Genomic DNA, 23,973 nt, shown 5'->3' on the forward strand with positions numbered 1-23,973 from the left:
AGGAATGAGTGTGGGTGAGGAGTTGATGACCATGGAAAATAGCTGATGTCCTAAAGAAGGAATAGAGAAGTTTGGGGATGGGAGGGAAGATAATAAATCATTTTGGATATGTTCAGTTTGAGATGCCTATGGGCATCCCCTCTACTTTCCAGTGACTTCTTTCTGTTGATTTATCTCCAACTTATCCGGTTCATAGCTTGTTTGTACATAGTTATTTGCAGGTTGTCTCCTTCCTTAGATTATGAGTTTCTTGAGGGCAGGGACTGTCATTTACCTCTTTGTATCCTAAGCACTTAGGCGAGGGATTTAGGACAGAAAATTTCAGGCAGAAATCTTGGATATGTGCATTGTCCTATTATGTGTGTGTTCATGTATTGTGTATGTCACATGTGTTGGTTTCTGGTAGAATGTGAGTTTCCTGAAAATAGGGACAAGCTTATTTTATTTCCTATTTGAATACACTGTGCCTAGCACTGTGCTTCACATGCAGTAAGCATTTAATAAATGATTCAATGATTCATTCATTCATGTTTAGACCTGAGAATTATCTTTATATCCCCATTTTGTAGAAATGTTAGCTATTATTATTCTGAAGAAACTGAACTTCAGATAAATAGGGAGAATCAGGGTCAGTAGAAAAGAGGGCAAATGGCCAGGGATATGCAAGGTTTGGGCTGGGTTGAGGGATGGATAGAGAGGAGATTGGCAGGTGCCAGAATGGTAAGGTTAAGGTATTATTAGCTGGGCTCCAACCAGCTTCAGGACCCCCCCCCCCATTTCCCTCCTTTCCCCAAGCCAAAGGAGAAGATCTGGAAGGATGTCATTGGAGATAGAGGGTTTTTATATTACTAATTTGCATTACAAAATTGCCTAAAGAATTATAAAAGAAATCTGAATTCCAAAAAAACACCTTACTGTACTGCTCTCTCTTAACACCTCTCTCTCTCCTCTCCTCTCCTCTCCTCTCCTCTCCTCTCCTCTCCTCTTCTCTCCTCTCTATCACCTCTCTCTCCTCTTCCCTCTCTCTCTCTCTTTCTCTCTTTCCACTCAGGACCCTTAGCTTAGTGCTGAGGCCTCCCACTCCACCCCACAAAATAAAACAAAACAAAACCCTCCAAGTGAAAACAGAACAGAGACCTCCAGTGCAGAGAGACCTTTGCTCTGCTCCATTCACCCCCCAACGTCTTCTCCACATGTCCTTGCAAAAGCCCCCTCCTTCTGTCCTTCCCTCAGTGCTTGACCCTCTTTCTGCCTCCCCATCCCCCTCAAAAAAAATCATTCTCTGTAGAGGTCTGCCAAAGAGTCCACTTATATAAATCAACCTGTCTATAATTAGAAATGTATTCCTTTGGCTACTCCAGGACTCCCAAAGGTGTCCCCTCCCAGAACACCTCCTGAGAGCTAATAGAGCTGGAAGGGAATGTTATGGTCATCCAGTCCCCAGGAGGCAGTTGCAGATGGGGAAACTGGAGCCTAAAGAGGTTAAATGACCTGCCAGAGGATACACAAGCAACAAGTGGCAACATTGAAATTAAACTCAGATTCCTGGAGGCCGAATGAAAGCACTCTTTCCCCTGCACCTTTAGAAACTGGATAAATGGTTGCCAACCCAGGGAAGCAGGTCAGGAGCTGGTACCCGGAGGAAGCACAGCTTGTTTGTACACAATTGTTTGCATGCTGGAACAATCCAGAAGAGGTGGGCTTACCTGGTTTGGTGCCTGGGGTGGGGGAGGGAAGGACGCAGAACCCTGAGCTGGGGCGGGCTCAGAGGAGGCACACCCCACCCCAAGGAGTCAGGCAGACAACTAACACATTTCTGAAAGCACCTAATGTCTGCCAGACGGCGCTGAGCGCTAGATGCAAGGAGGGAAAGAAGAGAGCTCCTGCTTTCGAGGACCTCACAATGTAATGGGGAGAGGGGGGACCGGAAGCCACCAGCTGTTTACACACATGCCATATACAGGATGACCAGGAAATCATTAACAGAGGGAAGGCACCAGAGTTAAGAGGGAAAGCGAGCGTGGGAAGGGATGGCCTCGGCCATTTGCCCTCTTCCAGGAGATTTCAGCCAGGATTGATGGGGGGGGATGGGGGAGGAGGGGCTGTGGGTCCAAGTTTGTTTGAGCAGTCACTGGCCTCCAGCAAAAAAAAAAAAAAAAAAAAGGTTCCTCCCTCCCCTTGGGGCTTCCCTTTGAGTCTAGCCTTCTTTGTATGTCAGTGGTAGATTTTGTGAATCTGGAAGGGGCCTAGCAAGGGTTAGGTATAAAACTAATTCAGGGAGACACCTTAGTCGCTCAGTGGATTGAGAACCAGGTCTAGATACAGGAGATCCTGGGTTCGAATTTGACCTCAGACACTTCCTTTCTGTGTGACCATGGACAAGTCACTTAACCCCCATTGCCTAGTCTTTATTAGCTCTTCTGCCTTGGAATCAATACTTATAATTGATTCTAAGATGGAAGGTAAGGGTCTAAAAAAAAAATCTAATTTAGGGTAGTTGTTCTGTCCTCCATCAAATCAGGACTCATCCATCTTCTTTCTCAGCTCACTGTTCCCCACCATACTTAGTTGTAACAAAGATGAAGCAACTGGGGCTTTGTCCAAGCCTTATAAGGCACCTAGTTCCATCCTGGGGGTACTTCCTCTTCTTCCCATCCTCACAGGAGCTGTTTTCTCCCAGGGGGGGACTTTCCCCTCTTCCCACCCTGCTCCCAGGATGTTAGCAACACCAACTTCCACAGAGGGCAGGTAAGCAAATTCCTAGTTCTATCTCTGCTGGTGTGTTTAAAGTACCCTTGGGTGAGGGGCAGCCAGGTGGCATGGTGGGTAGAAAGCCAGACCTGGAGTCAGGAGGACCTGGGTTCAAATTGACCTCAGACACTTCCTGTTTGACCTTGGGCAAGTCACTTAACCTTATCTGTCTGGCCCTTACCCTTCTGTCTTAGAGTATTTACTAAGTACTTACTAAGACAGAAAGGAAGGGTTTAAAAATAAAAAATAAAGTATGTCTGTGATGATTTGGAAGTGGAATAAGACTGAAGAACCAACAAAAAAGACAAAGGAGGAGGCACCTGGGTGGCCCAGTGGATTGAGAGCCAGGCTTAGAGATGGGAGGTCCTAGGTTCAAATTTGACCTCAGACACTTCCCAGCTGTGTGATCCTGGGCAAGTCACTTGACCCCCATTACCTAGCCTTTAGCACTCTTCTGCCTTGCAGCCAATACACAGTATTGACTCTAAGATGGAATGTAAGGGTTTAAAAAAAAAAAAAGGAGAGAGAGATCAGCTTTTCCTATCTATACCTCTTATAGTGAGGCCCATAAAGGGGAAGGGACTTGTCACAAAGAAAGTGATTATCAGTATTGGAACCCATCTCTTGATTTCCAGTTCTGGCTTATTTCCTACAAATAACTAATCAGAAGACTAAGCAGAAAAATAAGGGGAAATGAGATAACTGGGGGAGTGTAGACAGTTAGCACTCTTACCTACTTCCTAGGGCCAGAGGAGGCCCTTAGGAAAGGTTCATCTGGTTTAGGCAAACTGGGATTCCCTTCACAAAATCCAAGGTCTGGATGGAGGTCAGGAGGCCTCTTCCCTGCTTGTAGAGGTCCAGGAGATAGAACAGAGGATTTAACTGGGCTGGGAAAGGGCCATTTAAAGAGCCCCTTGTATAGTGGTTTTCAACATTTTTGGTCTTAAAGACCTCTTTACATTCATTAAAATGCCAATATTATTTTGAAAATAGATTTGACTATGGCCAGGTGAAGGAACACCACAAACTGAGATTGCTGCCTCAGCCCAACATCTTTTCCAGATGAGAAAAGAAGAGAGAAATGAGACTTGGATCCAATTGCAGAGAACAAATACTACAACCGAGATTTGAAGCCAAGTTATGGCTTCTTCTTCTTCTTTTTTTTTTTCTCCTCCCAGAATGGGGATTTAGAGACAAAAGAAACAGGGTTTTCAGAGTAGAAAGGGCAGGAGCATCCTGAGTAATTAATGGTGGCTGTAGCTCAGGGCACAACAGATCTTTGGGCAGGGGATCCAGGAGATGGAGCTGGGGGGTGGCCTTTGGATGGTAGGATCCAGCCTTTAGAGAAATCCTATTTCTACCCCTCAAGCACCTGACTTTGAATGGCATTCCCAGATGATCAACCTTACCCTCTCCAGCAAAAAATGAGAACTGAGACAACTTGGGCTAGTGTTTTCTATTTTGGATCATCTTTCTTTCTCTTTCTTCAAATCTAAAGTCAGTGTTAAGCCTTGGAAACACATGCACCTGAATACATTACATTATACATACGTATACATACATAAACATACAATCACGCATACACACGGATTCACACAAGCCACCACTTGCTGTAACGTGCACGGGTGCACACCCAATATGATACACTTCCTTGGACACCTGCTCCAGCTCCTGTCTGGACGCTGGGCAGGGTGTTTGGGCCATGCTCCTCTCCTCTGTGTACCTTCGGTGAGGCAGGTGAATGACGCTGAAGGGGTAGGGGGTGGGCAGGGGGCACAATGGAGGAGGAATGTTTTAGGGTCCCCCGTAAGAATCAGGAATGTGTCATTGGGAAATAGGCCCTTCTCCCACCCTCAGCAGACGAGGCAGTGGCAACAGACCAGGGCTGAAGGAAAGCTGGGCCCTGAAGGCCAGTGGGAAGGGGTTCGGATGGTCAGCTTTGGCTGGCTGACCTGGATTGGTCCCTCCCATGTGTGGGGCCATGAGGTGGATAAGTTGTGGAGCAAGTATGTCTCCTGGAGCCCAGGATTGGTACTTGCCAAGGTAGAGATCCACCTTCCCCTGGATATCCCCGCAGGAAGGCTAGAGGCCGGGGTGCCATTCCCTTTGATGAGAGCCAGGAGAGACCCCACTCTAAGGCCCGGGGCTCTCAGCCTTCTTGCTCTGCAAGGTGTTGGGTCTAGGGCCAGGTAAGAGCTCATCAGGCTTCCTGGTATGTGGCAGCTGTGTAGAATGCAAGGGGCATGAGGAGCACGGAAGGTGGAAGGGGTGGGCGGGGAGTGGTGGGCTCAGGGAACGGGGAGAGTGTGGGGTTAGTCATCCTTGTCCTTGGCCCCGTGCTTCAGGATCCGGGTGAACTCCACATAGTTGAAGTTGCCCTTCTTGTCGATAGGTGCCTCTCGGTACATCTCGTCCACCTCCTCATCCGTGAAGCGATCCCCCATGGTGGTAAGCAGCTCCCGAAGGTGGTCCTCGTGGATGACTCCTGGGAGAGAGGGAGCGAGAGAAAGCGGCAGAGATAGCTGAGAGTCCTCTCTTTGGGAGAAATAACACAGTTTGGTGGTCTGTGTGGTTCTTAGGTGAGAATATCGGCCATGGGACAACTCACTAAAACTAAGTTACAGATGAGTTTCTCTGGGATGGCAGGTGATTCCACACACCAATGAAATCACAGATTCAGAATTCCTGACTGCCTCGCCTCACCCCCAATTTAAAAAAAAAAAAAGGCAATAACAAAATGTATTCCTAGTTCTCCTCTGAGTCAAGTTCATTAGGAGGCAGTGGGTGATTTTGGGTCCTCCACACCAGCCCTTAGCCCTATGTTGACAAACCTATAGCACATGTGCTGGAGGGGGCTGCCCTGGAGGACATTTCTCTCAACACCTGCCCCTCTGCCCAGCAGCCCAATGGGAACGCTTCCTCCCTCCCTTGTCTGGGGTAAGGGGGTGGCTCACATTCACTATGAGGGGACAGTTTGGGCACTGGGTCTCTAAAAGGTCTGCCATCACTGCCTTAGCCCTTAGCTCCCTGATGCTCAGGTTCCAAGGAGTGCTTGAGATTGGCCACTTCCACAGAGCTTAGAACCAGGAAGATCTGAGTTGTCGTAGGGGGATAGAACTTTCCCTTTCAGTCCTCTGCTCAATTCCAAGCTCCCATAGGATAAACCAGGACATTAGACAAGGGGGAGGTCCTCCCTTGTATCCCCAAGATACTGTATTCCAACTGACCTGAGGCCTCCTCATCAAAGCAGGCGAAGGCATTTCGGATAACATCCTCAGGGTCCGTTCCATTCAGCTTCTCTCCAAACATGGTGAGAAACATGGTAAAGTTGATGGGCCCAGGAGCCTCACTCATCATCCCTTCCAGGTATTCATCTGTGGGATTCTTCCCTGGAGAGGAGGGGGCACAGTTACACAGTCACAGTACTTACTGTGAGCCAGGTACCTCTGGGGTCTCCTGACACCTGTCCCATCTGACTGGCACTCAGTGTTTTCAAAACATCCACTCCCTAATCCCTATCTCTGTTCATCAGCCCTTTCCTTCAGCCAAAGTTCATCCACCTCTTACACTGGGAGTCCCAAACACCTTCCTCCCCTACCAGTGTCCTAAGACAGTGGGACATCAAAGAGAGAGCACTGGACTATGGGTACTGAATATGACATATGTTCTCAGATCATGCAATGGAAGTTAATTGTTTTTTTTTTTAATTGTAAGCTTTGCTGACCTGTTTTACTTTATTACAAGTTTGGAAAGTTCTTTGGGTTTGAGGAGTAGGAGACAGAGAAAAAAATATATGTGTGTGTGTGTGTGTGTGTGTGTGTGTGTGTGTGTATACAAATGATTCTGATATGAAAACAAAAAGCATCAATTAAATAAAAAAATTTTTTTGAAAGGAAAAAATCCATGATTCTTGACACTCATCTCCTTCTCTAGGCTAGAAGCTTCTTGAGGGATCATAAAATTATAGATTGAAAGCTGGAAGAGACCTCAAAGGTCACCAAATCCAATGCTCTTATTTTGCAGAATAAGGAAATTGAAGCCCAGAGGGGCTAAGGGACTTATCTAGGTCACAAAGCTAGTAATTGTCAGAGGCAGAGTTTGACCTCAGGTCCTCTTGACTTTAGTCCAGTGTTTTTATCCACTATACCATCTATTCCTGGACAACCTCCCATTTCTCTTCCTCTTCCCCATAGTGGAGCCTAGCACAAAGTCTCAGGAGAAACTCAGTGATGGATAGGGTGACTTAAATCTTTTTTTTTTAAACCCTTATCTTCTTAGTACTTAGTACTGGTTCCAAGGCAGAAGAGGGGTGACTTGCCCAGGGTCACACAGCTAGGAAGTGGCTGAGGCAAGATGTGAACCCAGGACCCCCTGTCTCTAGACCTGGCTCTCAATCCAGCAAGTCACCTAGCTGCCCTGTGCCTTAGTCTAATTTTGGAAGCAGTAGCTAGAGGAAAGCTTTAGGCAGTAGAGGACAGAGGGAGACCTCAGGCAATGGGATCAATCCAGTTGATTCCCTTCATCTGCAGGTGAGAAAACTGAGGCTGAGGGGGGAAAGGACTTGCCTACAGTCACACAATGAAGAGTAGAACTTGTAACATGGTAGAACAAACACTAAATTAGGAGTCAAGAGATCCTGGGAACCTTTAAGTTTCCTTCTAGCTTTCTGAATCGGTTTCAGCCACTGTGCTAGAAACAAGCCCTGGGCATTCATCTGCCCCAGCAGCCCTTACCAAGGGAGGCCAGCATGTCATGGAGATCCTCCTTGTCAATGAATCCATCTCGATTCTGGTCGATCATGTTGAAGGCCTCTTTGAATTCCTGGATCTGAGACTGATCAAACATGGCGAAAACATTGGACGTAGCCCGCTGGGGACGTTTCTTTGTGGTCTTAGCCTTGGCCCGTTTGCTTGACATCTTGGCTTCTTGGGAGAGGAGTGCCTGTGGGAAAAAGGGAAGAGGGAGAGGATGAGGACATTCAGCATTCAGGGGCCCTGCTAAAGGAAGGCCCACAACCTCCAGATAGCCTTCCTTGATTAGATGCCTCCAGTGAACTCTCCTTCCCTAGAGCTGCCCCCAACAAAAAATGTTTTTAAAAGATAGAGGGGAAAGGGCAGCTGGGTAGCTCAGTGGATTGAGAGCCAGGCCTAGAGACAGGAGGTCCTAGGTTCAAATCCAGCCTCAGACACTTCCCAGCTGTGTGACCCTGGGCAAGTCACTTGACCCCCATTGCCTACCCTTACCACTCTTCCACCTATAAGTCAATACACAGAAGTTAAGGGTTTAAAATTAAAAAAAAAAAAGATAGAGGGGGAAAAAGCAATCTAGTAAAACTGAGTCATCCATTCTATGAACATATGCAACATTCCATACCCATAGTCCTCCACTTTAGCAAGGAAGAAATAGTCATACTCACATTTTTTTTTTAACTCTTACCTTCCTTAAAATCAATAATGTTGGGGCAGCTGGGTAGCTCAGTGGATTGAGAGCCAGGCCTAGAGACAGGAGGTCCTAGGTTCAAATCTGGCCTCAGACACTTCCCAGCTGTGTGACCCTGGGCAAGTCACTTGACCCCCATTGCCTACCCTTACCAATCTTCCACCTATAAGTCAATACACAGAAGTTAAGGGTTTAAAATTAAAAAAAAAAAATCAATACTGTTTATTGGTTCTAAGGCAGAAGAGCAGTAAGGCCTAGGCAATGGAGGTTAAACACATATTTTTTCTAGGGATAGGCTTGAAGCATTTATTTATTTTTAAAGTAACATTTTATTGTCATTTGTTTTTACATTGTCTAAATTCCCCATATTCCCTCCTGACCTCAAAGAGACATCCCACAGGACAAAGAACTCTCTTTAAAGAAAAAAATCAGTAAAAATGATCAATGTATCAAAAAAAAATTAAATCTCTGAAATGGCCTTTCCACCTCTGGAAAATAAGTTGGGAGGCTTTTTCCAGGTCTTCCCTTTGTGTCTTCAGGGAAAAGGGGAAATTTTGTGGTCCTGGATGTTTCCTTTTGTAACCTCAACTCAACCAAGAGAACTTAGGTTCAAATCCCACCTCTTCAAGGACCTTAATAATAGCTTATAGGATCAATCTGAAAGGTCCTATAGGGATGGTAGAATCCTCTGGCTTTTTGCATACCATGGCCATTATCTTCCATGTGTTTCTTCTTCTGTGTAATGAGGGAGTTGAACTAGATGCCCTCTGAAAAGTTTTACAATGCTAGCTCTATGATCCTAAGTTGAAAACAACTCATTTTCCTTCCCTAAATCTATCATCCCAACTTTTGTTTCCATTGGCACCACTCAAGCTTGTAACCTCTCAATTACCTTTGACCCTCCCATTCACCTCCCCCTACTGTCTACTGAGTTGCCAAGTCCTGTTGTTTTTACTTCCAAAATATACCCAGACCATGCCCTTCTCACCATTCCCATAGTGTCTACCATCTTCCTTCCCTCCCTCCCTCCTTCCTTCCTCCCACTCTTCTTCTCACCCTCCCTTCCTCCCTCCTGTCTTAGAATCAATACTAAGTATCAGTTCCACAGCAGAAAAGGCAAAGGCTACCTAATTGGGTTTAAGTGACTTGCCCAGGGTCACATAGCTAGGAAGTATCTGAGGCTATATTCAAACCCAGATTCTCTCAACTCCAAGCCTGGTGCTCTTTACTCTGTGCTAGGTAGCTACCCCTCTTCTTGAAAGGATTGCAATAGCTTCCTGACTGGTCTCCCTGTATGTATCCAGTCTATCTCTTCTCTAACTCATCTTTCACATGGACACCACCATGATGTTGTCACTCCACTGTCCAGAACTTCTAGAAAGCACCCCAATATCTACTGAATAAAAGTATAAACAAATTCATCATCCCTTATATTATCCTAGCCTTAATGCACATTTGAGCATGACTTATTATGGACCCTTTCACTACTCTTCAAGCCAACTGGACTGCCCTTTTGTCCTTCATTCTTGGTCTGCCATCTTGTGTCTCGGCCTTTGCTCACACAATATTTCCTCCTCAATAATACTAGTTAGCATTGCTTTGAGGTATCCCCTTATATGAGTGAAGCACAAACTACAACCTGAGGGCCAGATGCAGCCCCCTGAAAAGTTCTATCCAGCTGGGTGACATTATTCCTAATCCAACGAATACAATGAGTAGGATACAATACAATGAAACTTTGAAAGAGTTGCCTTAGAAACAGACTGACAGATGAGCATTTCCTTTCCTTTGGCCCCCTCTTTAAAAAGTTTGCTCATCACTGCCTTATACCTAGCAGACTGGCCAATATGATAGTAAAGGAAAATGATAAATGTTGGAGGGGATGTGGTAAAATTGGGATGCTAATGCATTGTTGGTGGAATTGTGAATTGATTAGACCATTCTGGAGGGCAACTTGGAATTATGCCCAAAGGGCTATAAAGGAATGCCTATCCTTTGATCCAGTAATACCACTACTAGGTAAAGAGATAAAAAACCGGGAAAGGACCTGCTTGTACAAAAATGTTTATAGCAGCCCTTTTTGTGGTGGCAAAAAATTGGAAAATGAGGGAGTGTCCCTCAATTGGGGAATGGCTGAACAAATTGTGGTATGTGATGGTGATGGAATACTATTGTGCTGGTAAGACATGATGAACAGGAGGATTTCAGAATTAGAAAGACCTTCATGGACTGATGCAGAGCAAAATAAGCAGAACCAGGAGAACATTGCACCTAGCACTGAAATACTGTGGAATGATCAGATGTGATAGACTTTGCTACTAACAGCAATACAATGATCCTGGACAATTCTGAGGGACTTATGAAAAAGAATACTACCCACCTCCAGAGAAAGAACTGTTGGAATAGAAATGTAGATGAAAACACACGATTTTTCACTTGTTTATTTGGGTATGATTTGGGGGTTTGGGTTTAGAAGATTAGCCTCTTACAAAAATAAATAATATGGAAATAGGCATTAAGTGATTATACATGTATAACCCAGACTGAATTTCTTGTCAACTCCGGGATGGGAGAGGGAAGAGGGAAGGGAGACAACACGAATCAATAACTTTGGAAAACTTATGAGTAAATTTGTTATTGGAGTAAAATAAAGATAAAACATATTACTAGTTAGCATTTATGTAGCACTTTCAGGTTTACGAAGTACTTTGTAAATATTCTCTCATTTGATCCTCACAAAAACCTTGTGGTTTTGTGGGAGGCACATGCTGTTATTATACCTACTTTACAGATGAGGAAGCTGAGGCAGAGTGAAGTGATTTGTACAGTCATACAGATAGTAAGTATCTGAGGCTATATTTCAACTCACGACTGACTCCAAAGTCCAACACTCTTAACTAATGGGCCACCTCTCTGCTGTTAAAATCCTTCCTTTCCTTCAGCCAATTCAAGGGCAGACTCCCTGCCTCCCCTAATCCCCCACAGCATGAAGCCTATCCGAATCCCAGCTAGTCCTCTCCCCACCTTCTCCCCCTCACACACAGCCAAAAAAGAGTTTTTGAAAAGAATCAGATGTCTCAGAATTGCCTGGGCCTTCTCTTCGGTCTTATCTCATTTCCCTCCTAGTAAGAGTTATTTGTGTCCTTGTATTCCCCTCCCCCCATCATTAGAAAGGCCAGCCTTTAGAGAGGAAGATGGAAGATCTCGGGAGGCTCATGGCCTTTCTGTGTTTGTGTCTCTAGTGGGCACTGAGCTGGGCACTGAGCACAGTAGGTGCTTAATATATATATACTGGCTGGATGAATTGGTGTCTGAGAACTCTGCTGACTAGGAGGGGGGTAGTCAGAGACAGAGACAGAGAAACAGAAACCGACTGAGACAGAGACACAGAGACAGGGCTGACTGTCCTCTGGGATCAGGAGTCCAGGCAGGCTGAATCTAGGAGGCTGAGAGGTTCTATACTCTCCCCTTCACCCCCCCCCCCATCCCCACCTCATGGTCAGCCTGCTCCTTTCCCCTCCCCTCTTCCTTCATTCCCCTTCTCTATTCTCCTCTGCATTCTTGACATTCTTGCCCTTCAGAGCAACTCCCGTCTTCCTCTTCCACCCCCAGACTGGGTTATCCTGCCTTCTCTAGGGGCCCAGGGGCCAGGAGGAGGGAGGTGGGAGGAGCGCTGGAGCCTGGGACCCTGAAGGGCTCTCTCCTAGGACATTCCAGCCTGAATTCTTCCCTGAGGGGCTGAGCCACTTAGGGACCCAGATACCCAAATCAGAAACCATGAAAGGTGAGCCCTCCCTTAGATAGCATCAAATCTGAACTCCCTGGAAGACCAAACCCAGCCCTGGCTGTCAGCTGGGTGACCTCTTCCTGCAAATTGCTTCCTCTCTTTGGGCCTCATTTCCGCTATAAAATAGGGGTAATAATCTTAACATTACCTAACACTGTTTCAAGAATAGCCTACACTCTGGTCTTAGAGACAAGAATGTTATTACTATCTCTGGTGTTTCCTCATCCCAAGTTCTTGGTTTCTACCTCCGCAATTCCAGCTTGAGGAGGGAGAACGCCTTTAAGAATTGAGCACTAAGATTCCCTAATTGACAAATGGTCAAAGGATATGAACAAGCAGTTTTCAGATGAAGAAATAAAAACTATCAATGATCCTGTGAAAAAATGTTCTAAATCCCTCTTAATTAGAGAAAGGCAAAACACCTCTGAGGTACCAACTCATGTCTATAAGATTGGCCAATATGATAGTAAAGAAAAATGATAAATGTTGGAGGGGATGTGAAAAAAAGTGGGACACTAATGCATTGTTGGTGGAATTGTGAAACTGATCCAACTGTTCTGGAGGACAATATGGAACTATGCCCAAAGGACTACAAAACTGCATACCCTTTGATCTTGTAATACCACTACTAGGTCTATATACCAAAGAGATCATAAAAAAGAGGAAAGGACCTATTTGTACAAAAATATTTATAGCTGCGCTTTTTGTGGTGGCAAAGAATTGGAAACTAAAGGGATATCCCTCAATTGAGGAATGGCTAAACAAGTTGTGGTAAATGATGGTGATAGAATACTATTGTGCTGAAAGAAGCAATGAACAGGATGATTCCAGAAAAAGCTAGAAAGGCCTACTTGAACTGATGAAGAGCAAAATAAGCAGAACCAGGAGAACATTGTACACAGTAACAGCAATATTATACGATGATCAACTGTGAAAGACTTAGTTACTCTCAGCAATACAATGATCAGGGACAATTCTGAAGAACTTAAGGTAAAGTATGCTCTCCACCTCCAGAAAAGGAACTTTTGGAGTCAGAATGCAGGTCAAAGCATACTATTTTTCAAGTTAGTTTACTTATGTTTTTATGTTGAGGTTTTGGTTTTATATGAATATTTTCTTACAACAAAGACCAATAATGGGAGTGGGTTTTGCATTATAATACATGTAGAATCCAGATCAAATTGCTTACCATCTCCAAGAGGGGGAAGGGAAGGGAGGAAGGGAGACAATTTGGATCTTATAATTTTGGAAAATGTGTATCAAAAATTGTTATTACATGTAATTGGGAAAATAAAACATCTCTGAATAAAGAAGAAAAAAGGAATTCAGCACTGTGTCCTTGTAACAAATAAGCTTGGCCTTCAGAAAAGATAGGAAAGAACACCTCTTTCTGACTTTGTAGTGGTAGTGGATGATGGGTATGGAACATTGCATATACTATACTCAAATTTGGTGGAATTCTTAATTAGTTCAGCTTAAACTGCTTTCCCACCCTCAACCCCCTTTTTATTTATTTTTGGTTGGGATAATTTGGAAATGAATTTATATAAAAATGAAAGATACCGGTACAATTAAAAAGTTTGTCAAGGATCTATGGAATATAAAAACAATTAATAAGCATTTATCAAGTACTTAATTTATACTAGGCTCTGGAGATTGAGTAATTCCTACTCCCAATGAGTTTGCATTCTATAAGACAATATATGCCCATATAAATAGGACAAAAATACCAGGGAGGGAGGGAGGGATTTAGCAGGTGGAAGATGAGGAAACGCTTCCTGTAGAATGGGAAACTTGATGGATCTTGTAAGAGGATGTTTCCCATGAAGTGGAGGCTAGGAGAGCAGGCATTCCAGAGATGGAGGCCTGGGCATAGCCACTAAGAGGAGAAATGAAGTAGAGTAGCTCAGTTGGGCTGAACCACAGATTTGGGAGGTTAGGGGAGAAATAAATATTTATCTATATCTATATATACACACATACATATATATTGTATAACATATATAATTGGCTGAACTGGTATTAGAAGGGATATATATCATATGCACATGTATTAAGCACGTACTGGTTGGCTGAAGTGGTATTAAGGATATATATATTTTTATATATATACATATATATGCACACACACACATAGATATACACATACATATCTATCTGTCTGTCTATCAGTCTAATTATCCATTCATCTGTTTATATGCTATAAAGATAGTTTTGGGTCTGATTGTGAAGGATTTTAAAAGCCAAACAGAGATACAATGAGCCAGAACAATTCTGAAGGACTTCTAACAAAGAATGCTATCTATCTCCAGAGAAAGAACTATTGGAGTCAGAATGCAGATCAAAGTATATGATTTTTCACCTGTTTATTTGGGTTTATGTTTTAAGGTTTTGGTTTTATAAGGTTATTCACTTATAAAGATGAATAGTATGGAAAAGTTTTATGTGATAAATTTACATATAACCCAGATTGAATAGCTTGCCAGTTCCGGGAGGGGATTGGAAAGGGGGAGAGAGAGAGATGATTTGCATCATATAACTTTGTTGGAAATACATAGAAATGCTGATGATTTATGGGGGCTTATTTTGTATCCTGAAACTTTGCTAAAGTTATTATTCCATTAGCTTTTTAGTTGATTTTCTAGGATTTTCAAAGTATATGGATCATATAACTTTGGAAAATTATGTGGAAATTTATTATTACATATAATTGATTAAAAAAAGTTAAATTACATTTAAAAAGAAAAAAGTAAAATAGAGGAGTGTTCTAGAGACATCATAGAGCCATTAGGAGTTTTAGGAGGGGAGTGACATGATAAGATCTTCACTTAAGGAAAATTATGCTAGATGATGCCTTTCTGATTAATACAAATAAATGTGAATAATAATTCTTTCTCTACCTTGTCACCTCTTCTCAATACACTTATTTCCATTACGTATAGAAAAATAATTTGGCACTAATGCTGGTAAGAGATGAAAATAGGTAATAATGAAGGAACTAGAGCAGTGATGGTGAACCTATGGTGCAGATACCAAAGATGGTACCCAGAGCAATCTCTGTGGGTAGTTGGCTGTCCCCTTCCCCCAAGAGTTCATTACTAGAAAGGCAGAGGGACTAGGGTGGAGCTGCTCCCCTCCCCCTTTCCACTGTGCCTAATGACATTTTTTCCATCCCCCGCCCCTCTGCCCAGCAGCCAATGGAAGTGCACAGGGGGTAAAGTGGGTGGCTCACAGGCAGCAGAGCTGGAGGGGAGTGGAGCACTCAGACCCCACCCACTCCCAGCAGCCCAATGGGAGGGTGGCAGGGAGGGCACACCTGACACTTGATAGTGGGGAGGTGCATGGCATACGGTCTCTGGGGGGTGGGGCAGGCATGGCCCTTGGTCTGGGGAGTGGGATGGAGGAGGGGTCCAGACTCCCCATCTCTAAAAGATTCCTCATCACTAAACTAGAGTAACAAGAAGGTACACTAACATTGTTGGGGGAGCTGCTGTGAATTAGTCTGATCATTATTGAAAATAATTTGGGAATTAGGCCAGAAAAAGATGCAATTGATGATATTCTTTGACAAAGATCCCCAATCTCAGCAAGCACCTCAAGGAGGTTAAAGATAGAAAGAAAGGTTCCATATAGGCCATTATGTTCATCTCAGCACTTTTTTTGTGACGCGAAATATAACTGATAAAATGTCTATCGACTGGAGACAATGGCTGAACAAACTGATATAGGAATGTAATGGGATAAAGAAGAGCTAAGAAACAATGATTATGAGGAATTTGGAGCAAGAAGGGAAGACTTGTATGAATTAGTGCTTGCCAAAGGAAACAGAATCTGAAGAGCAATGTACACAGTGACTATAACAATGGAAATGTAAACCACACAAAAAGGCAGCTCACCCCAGATTAATGAAGCCCCAGAAAGCAGATAAGAAAACACCTTTCCCTCCTCTCAGTTGAGATGTGGAGGACGATGACTGTGGACTGGTATGTACACACTGTCCAGGTCAGTCAAGCTTAACTGTTTTGATAATAAGGGAGGATTTCATGGTAAAGGATGGGAGGCCAGGGGCAGAGACCACACTGGAAAAGGACTAGGTATAAATAACAAAAGACATCATCAATAAAACTAAAAAAAAAAATTAGAGTAGCTCTCCACTGGCACTTCCCTCACATTGAACTCCCTCGGTCACCTTAGGCAAGTCCATTCTCTTTACTAAGTTTCAAGTTTCTCCTCTAAATTCCCTTTTAGCTGAGACAATTCTCTGTTCTCTGCTTTAAGGTTCCTCCCAGCGCTGACACCCTTGGGTCTTAGGCCTATTCCAGCTCTGATACCTATCCTAAAGCACATTCCCCCTCCACACTCAAACACTCCACCCCATTCTATAGTCTAAGCATTTTACCTTTTGAGGCGTTGCCTATTGGTTAGCTCCATATTTATGCTGCATATCTCTTTATATATACATGTCTCCCCTAGGAGAATGTGAGTTAATTGGGAGTACTTTCATTCCCAGCTCTACCTCAGTGCCTGACACATGGTAAGTTTGTTGTTTAGTCATCTTCAGTCTTCTCTGACTCTACATGACTCCTTTTGGGGTTTTCCTGGCAAAGTTACTAAAGTAATTTGCTACTTTCTTCTGTAGCTCATTTTACAGGTGAGGAAATTGAGGCATACAGGATTGAGTGATTTGTCCAAAGTCACACAGCTACAGCTAATGCCTGAGATTGGATTTGAACTTGGTTCTTCTCGACTCCAGGCCCAGTGTTCTATCCACTGTCACATCTGGCAGTAGGTACTTAATACTTATTTGAGTTTCCTCCCAGCTCTGATATTTTATATTCTAATATCTCTTTCAGCTATGATATGTTCTTATGTCCCTACCAGGTCTGACATTCTATGTTTTAGTTAGCCCTAGCTCTGAGGGTTAAACAAACTCATATTTTGTTCTAGTGTTTTCCAGCTTCCAAATTGTCAGCTTTTTCCATTTTTTGAGTCTTTCCCCTCACTTTTGCCCATCCCTCCCAAGCCTAACATAAGGCCTGGTACACAAGTAGTGCTCACTTCCAAGGATCGCTGCCTCGAGTCCTGGCTTTCTCTCTCCTAAGACCTTTTCTGCCCCATGGATCTTTTCCCCTCCTACCAAGTCATTAAGAATTTTCTGGTTCCTCTAAGGTTCCCCAGGGGGTCAGAGATGCTAAAAGCTCAACCTAGTTAAGAATTCCATCCCTGGGCTTCTTCCTCAGGGAATCGGGAGCCCAACCAAACATTGGTGCTAACAAGCTCTCTCTTCAAACTCTGGAACTTCGATCACTGACCTATTCAATTCCATTAAATTCGATGTATATTTATTAAGAATTTATCACGTGCCAGGCATTATATAAAGACGAAACATTCCCCATTCTTAAGGGGCTTACGCTCTCCAGACTCAGCTTTCTAAAAGAAAGGCAGGGCAGGGGCCATGAGTTCCATTTTACAGATGAGGAAACTGAGACCCCAAGAAGGAGGACGTTGTTTAGTGGCAGATTTGAGATTTGGTGTCCGGGTCTCCTGACTGCAAACGCAATCATTTTTCTACTGTTCTATCCAGTGCTAGCTTCCTCTCTATAGCCAAGACTAACCTACGGCCCTGCCCTCACCTTAAGTCTCTGTCCTATGGCTGGATTGCTTCCTCAGAAAAAGCACATTTCATTGCCAGGCTGAAATCAAGGCTGCCTCCTAAAGAAAGTCCCAGGTAGAATCAAAGGTGGGATTTGAACCTGGGTCTTCAGATTGAGTATTGCTAGGTAACACAGTGGAAAGAGTACCGGGCCAGGAGGCAGGAAGATCTCTCAAATCTGCTCTCAGGTACTTACTGGCTGGGTGACCCTGGATAAGTCACTTAACCCTGGTTGCCTTAGTTTCCTCATCTTTAAAATGAACTAAAGAAGGAAAAAGCAAATTACTCCAGTATCAGTGCCAGGAAAACTCCAACTGGGGTCATGAGGAATCAGACACAAATGAAACACGATGTGTTGTCGAGTTCGAGATACCAGGGAGTTACCTAGGACAACTAGTTTTCCCTTCTTTGCCGAGGGCACGAGCCTTGCTTCTCATCTACCCTCAGAAGGTAAATGTGTTCCTCCTTGCTCACGAATTCCATCCCACGGAAGAAAAGGCCTGGCCCCTTGCTTCCGCTGGTGTAGGAACATTCCCTCTGGACTCGGGTCAGCAAGGGCCCTGCCACTTAGTCTTAGGAAGCTGCCCAGGTTGCTGAAAGGCCAAGTGGTTTGCTGAGGGGCCCCCAGTCAGTGAGGGCCAGAGGCAGACCTAGAACCCAGGCTTCCTGGCTCCAAGGCACACACGGCCTGGCTTCCTCTGTTCTCCAACAGCTCTTTGATAGTATGTTCTTTCTGTGATCCAGCTTCCATGGGAAGTCCCTTTAGGATGGGGGCTTTGCTCCCCAAAGACCTGGGCTACCTCTAGAGACAGAAAGAGCTAGTTATGTGATCGTGGCACTAGAAGGCACCTTAATGATCATGGACTCAAACTCTTTTTTATGTACGTGGAAACTGAGGCACAGAGGAAGGGAATTAGTGTAAGGGGGAAAAGTCAGATCCAGCCTAACTCCGATCCAGTGCATTAGCCAGGGGCAGAAGCCTGGACCTGGGGGTTAAGAGATCTGTCTCCTAGTCCTGGCTCTGCTGCTAACCTCTTTCTTTTTGTTGTTATTTTTCAGTCTTTGTGACCCCATTTGAAGTTTTCTTGGCCAAGATACTGGAGTGGTTTGTCATTTCCTTCTCCAGCTCATTTGACAGATGAGAAAATTGAGACTAACAGAGTTAAGTGACTTACCCAGAGTCACAAACTAGTAAATGTCTGAGGCTGGATTTGAACTCAGGTCTTCCTGACTCCAGGGTTGATGTTCTATGCATTGCATCACCTAACTACCTTAACTTTTTAGATGACCTTGAATAAGTCAATTTCCTTCTCTGAGGCTTCATCTCTTAAATGGAAATATGAATACTTCATCTGCTCCTTTCCCAAGGCTGCTATAAAGGAGAGAATGGTTAGGAAAATTGTGTAGTCAAGAGCTATAGTCATGGAAGGGATATTTATAGCTGCTGAGACTGAGGATCACAGGATTTAAAGGTGGAAAGTCCCTTAAATATTGTCTTGTCTGACCCCATCATTTCTCTAGGAAGAAACTAAGGCCTAGTGAAGGCAGATGATTTGTCTAAGGTCATAGAGAAATAAGTAACACAGTGTAGATAAGAACCCAGATCCTTTGATTCCCAAATCAAAGTTTTTTCCCCAATATAATATCTATTACTGACTTATTTTGTGATCTTAGGTAAGTCTCTTTCCCTCTTTGGGTCTCAGTTTCCTCCTGTGTTCCTGTCTCCTTTAAGATGCCTTCCAACTATAAAAAATAAAATAAAATAAAAATCTGTAGTCCAAAGTTATTTAACCTCTCTGTGCCTTTATTTGTTAATCCATGAAAAAGAGTCTCCGTGGTTCTTACCTCTACAGTTTGACAACTGTAAAAATGGAAATACTGGAAATGCTCGATGAGGGTAATCATAACATCATCATCACCATCATCATCCTTAGAGCCAGGGGAGCATCGGCTAGGATGGCCATTCCAGGCTGGGAGGAGTGTGTGTGTGTATGTGTCTGTGTCTCTGTGTTTGTCTGTCTGTCTGTCTTTCTGTTGCCAGGGCTAACCAGAAGGTAAGCCAACAGGAGATTTTTTTTTCCCAAACCATAGAGGCCATCTATACTAAATCATGTAGTACAAAGTGAAGGGAATACTGAAACTCATGAAATAAAAACCTGAATCCTTGAAGTATTATTAGGGGAAAAAGTAGATATTGTATACTATTGGCTGAAGAAGGAAAGAAGAATGGAGTTGAAAAGGAGCAGACGAGAAAGAAAAAGAGAGGGAGCAAGTTAACAAAAAGGTCTGATGGGGGCAATACAGTGACCAAGATTGGCTCCAGAGAAGAGAGGAGAAAATGTATCTTCCTTCCTTCTTTGCAGACATGGGGGCCTATGACTGGGGAATAATGCAGATGCATAGGCTTGGTAGACAGTGTTGTTTAGTTTTGTTGAAGAACTGCTCTTTCTCTCTCATTCTCTGTTATCAAGGATGACTTGCAGGGTAGAAAGAGATATAATTAGAAATCACTGAAATTTTAAATGAAAACAAAAAAAGAGTGAGTGAGATTGAGGAAAAAGTGAAACAGAAGGAATGAGACAAAGACAGTGAGTTATCCAGAGAAATAACAGAGCTAAAGGGAGAGCAAAGAGGGGATGTGTGAAAAAATAAAAGAACATAAGGGACGACGAGGAGTGATAGAGAAAGAGCAAGTGGTCAAAGGCAAGCCAGACTCAGCAATGAGACAGGAAGAGAAAAAGAGTAAGTGAAGGTGAATAAGAGAATAAGGAAGATAAAGACCCAGGGAGAGAAGGAACTAAAAGAGAGGAAAAAGAAAGGGTGGGGGAGAAACAGAGAGGGAAGGGAGGGAGGGACAGAGACAGAAATGACAGAGAGAGAGAGAGAGAGAGAGAGAGAGAGAGAGAGAGAGAGAGAGAGAGAGAGAGAGAGAGAGGGAGGAGAGGGAGGGTGAGAAATGAGAGAAAAAGAGAGTAATGAGACGGAGGAGGGAGAGAGGAAGAGACAGAAATAGACAGAGAAAGAGAAATAAGAGGGAATGAGGAGGGAGAAGAGAGAGATAGAGAAATGAGAAAAAGAGAGAGAGAAAGATGAAATGAGAAGTAGAATAATCAGGAAAAAACTTCCAGAAGAGATAAGAGGAAATAAGAAAGAAAAAGGTAGAGAAATTGAAAGAGAAAGAAACATGAGAGAATGAATGAAAGCAAAAGTGAGACCCAGTGAAAGAAAAATTGAATATGATGGTAAGGAGACAGAGTAGAGTGGGGAGTTGAGGTATTCATGAGGGAACCCCTAATGAATTAATCTCTCATTGAAGAAACGACAAAAAGGGACTTAAATGACTAAACACTTAAAAGCCTTCTTTATAAGGTTCTTCAACCAAACTTGATGGAATTAGAGGGCTAGTCTGGATTTCCAAGGAAGCAACTGAGTCAGGAGATAGTTCTGAGGATTGAGAATGATGAGATTTAGAAGCTGAATTTCAGAGAGGAACATCCCTGAGTACCCTGTTGAGTGACCTACCAAGTTCTGCTCAGCTGGGCCCAATGAGGATATTAACAAACAGATTCGGATAGATGGTTAAGTGACTTGCCCAGGTTCACACAGCTAGTGTCTAAAGACTGTATCTCATTGAGAAAAGGAACTGTTTGCATCTCTAGCACTTTGCACAAAAGTTCTTAATAAATGTTTGTTGATTAAAAACAAATAAACTGAGGTCTCTCTGACTTTAGGTCCAGTTCTCTGCCGACTATGCCCCTTGGTTTCCATATTCCATATGGTACTCGTGTGCTCACTCTTTCCACTGATGCTGGGTGTAGTTGTGAGAGAATAGGCCCAGATTTATAGAAGAATATCTTGTAGCTTCTGTTCTTCTGATACCCTTTCAGCAAAAACTTTGCTTTGAATTATTTGTCAACAGGCTGACTATTAAAGTTACCCACACTCATAGGGGCTCCTGAGCTACAGTTCTGAGTTCAAATCCAAGGTACCTTGCAGCTATGAGTTGAAGTTGAGGGGTGGTGGTGGGTAACCCAGCTCAAGCTAAAGGAGCAAGTGAGAGTAAGAGTTAGGAAGAGGATAATGGCTGGGGAGGGGGAAAGTGTAAGTGAGGAAGGGAAAGAACTAGATAGCAAAAGGAAGGAGAGAAAGAATTAATGCCTAAGTGAAAGCAAATTAGAGAAAGCCCATGAGAAAGTTTAAAAAAAAAGAAGCAAAAGAAAAAAAAAGCAGAAGAAAGGAAAGAGGAAAAGACTGGAGGAAGAAAGGGAATTAAGAAGTTGGTCTTTGGGGTCCTTCCCTTCCAGCTGAGATCCTGGGATTGTCATTAAGGGGCCCCAGCCAGTGACCTCTGAGGGGAAGGGGCAGCCAGCTGGGTAGGCTTGGCCCTGTAGATTGGCCAAGGGGCAGGAACGGGATCTAGTTAATAAATGTTTTCTTAACTGAGTAGCTGGGAAGAGAGAAACTATCAAAGGTTAGAGAAGAGAATGAGACCTGATGTTTGGCAGGGGAAAAGGAACTCAGCAGTGGAGCTGGCTGGTTATGGGTCCTGGAACCAAAAAGGATGGGAATAGGAACTGGACTGATGAGATCCCTGGTCAAGAAAGTCCTCTTACCAATAAAGATTGGTACCTTTTTTTTGGGGGGGGGCGAACTTAAGGGTGTGAAGAGCACTGAAAGATTCAGCAACTTGTCCAGGGTCATGCATCATTGGCAGAATCTGAACCTACTACTCTCAGGTGCCTATCATAATTACACAGAAGATGCCCAATCAGTGCTTCCTTTCCTGAGTTGAATAGGAATGTGATAGTACTTGAGCTATGAAAAAACAATTAGATTCACTGTGCTTGGCCCTAGAGGGCAGAACCTGGAGCAGAAAATTGGGGGAAGTGGGAGTCGAATTTCATCAGCTGGAAGAGATTAAGGATAAATCCCATGTTTTTATCTACAAATACATAGACATAAGGATTTAACCTTAGTCCCTTCTATATCTATATATTGATATCTCTTTTAAAAATTTCTTTTAAACCCTTACCTTCTAGGTATTGACTCCAAGGCAGAAAAATGATAAGGGCTAGACAATGAGGGTCAAGTGACTTGTCCAGAGTCACACAGCTAGGAAGTATCTGAAGTTACATTTGAACCCAAGATCTCTAGGCCCTGGGCCTGGTTCTCCATCTACTCAGGCACCTAGCTGCCCCTAATTGATATCTCTTTATCTATTCATCTATCTATCTATTGAAAAATTGCCAACCCTTAGAGCTGTCCCCATTGAGGCTTTCTAGTGGAGGCTGCTTACTTTCTAAGGATTCAGTCCAGGAGAGTCCTGCCCCACTATGCAGTGAACTATATCTTTGTGTTCCCTGCCAGCTTTGAGAAGCACCAACTGCCCACACTAACTAGAGCCCACCTAGCTAGAGGACCACTTCTCCTTCCAAGTCTGGATCCCAGGCCCCTGGGGGGCTAGATCTAAGAACCCCCCAGGGTCCTATAGCCCACAGGGCCACAGCTCATCTCTCTTCTAGGCTCCCACAAAGTTTATGCTACTTTGAGCTGTTTTTCTGTGTGTCTGGGCTTCCCAACAGAAGTATAAAACCGCCACCTTTAGGAGTAACTCAGGAGCAGGGCTGACTCAGTTTACCAGAATGGAGAAAGCCCTGGCCTAGGAGTCAGGAGACCTTCCCGATGCTAGGCCTGAGCTATCTATGGACCCATTGGATGAATTTTCCCTCTGTGGGCCTCAGTTTCCTCATCTGCCACTTAAGAGGAGTAAGTAATTCAGATGATCTCTAAGCACCTTCCCAGCTCTGATGTTCTCTGAAGGCCTGGTGGCCACTCTCAGATTCTCCTACCTAGATGATTTTTTTCTCTGAGACCCCTTTCATCTCATCCCCTTGGTCCCCCATCCTTTGGGCCTGAGGCCAGAAGCAGGGATGGAGCTGGCTAGTTCCTACCTGGATTCCAAGGGTCCGGGAAGAGGGAGTAGAGGAGGCAGCAGTATGGGCAGAGGCAGGGAGGCAGTGAGTGCAGGACTCAGTCCCAGCCAGCCCAGTAGCCCCAGGGCCCAGCCTTACCCCGCCCCTGTCAGGCCCTGGCCATACAAGGCAGAAGAATGTGTGAGAAAGGAGAGGGAAGAGAGATAGGCAGATGGGGGGGTGGGGAAAGGGGCGGAACTGGGGCCTGGAAGTACTGGGGGCAGAGAGGGAGAGGGAGAGTGAAGCAGCCTTATTTAGCCAAAGGGATGGAGCTGGTCCTGAACCTAGAAAAGGAGAGAAACACTCTTAGATAAACAGGAAAAAGACTCACAGGACCACCGAGGAAACACAACTGTGGAGGCAGAAATATG

At 44.1% G+C, this 23,973-nt stretch overlaps 1 protein-coding gene across 1 annotated transcript; it reads right to left on the reverse strand.

Annotated features, from left to right (window-relative positions):
* Positions 1-4,192: 4,192 nt before the first annotated feature.
* MYL9 (myosin light chain 9) lies at positions 4,193-23,683 on the reverse strand. The gene is made up of 4 exons (XM_044661575.1): positions 23,582-23,683; positions 7,485-7,692; positions 5,979-6,140; positions 4,193-5,236 (listed from the first exon to the last, which is right to left on the reverse strand). The coding sequence occupies exons 2-4, from the start codon at positions 7,666-7,668 to the stop codon at positions 5,064-5,066; spliced, it is 519 nt and encodes a 172-aa protein (XP_044517510.1). The 5' UTR covers positions 7,669-7,692; positions 23,582-23,683; the 3' UTR covers positions 4,193-5,063.
* Positions 23,684-23,973: the final 290 nt, after the last annotated feature.

This window comes from Gracilinanus agilis, chromosome 2, assembly GCF_016433145.1.
Source record: "Gracilinanus agilis isolate LMUSP501 chromosome 2, AgileGrace, whole genome shotgun sequence".
Taxonomy (NCBI): Eukaryota; Metazoa; Chordata; class Mammalia; order Didelphimorphia; family Didelphidae; genus Gracilinanus; species Gracilinanus agilis.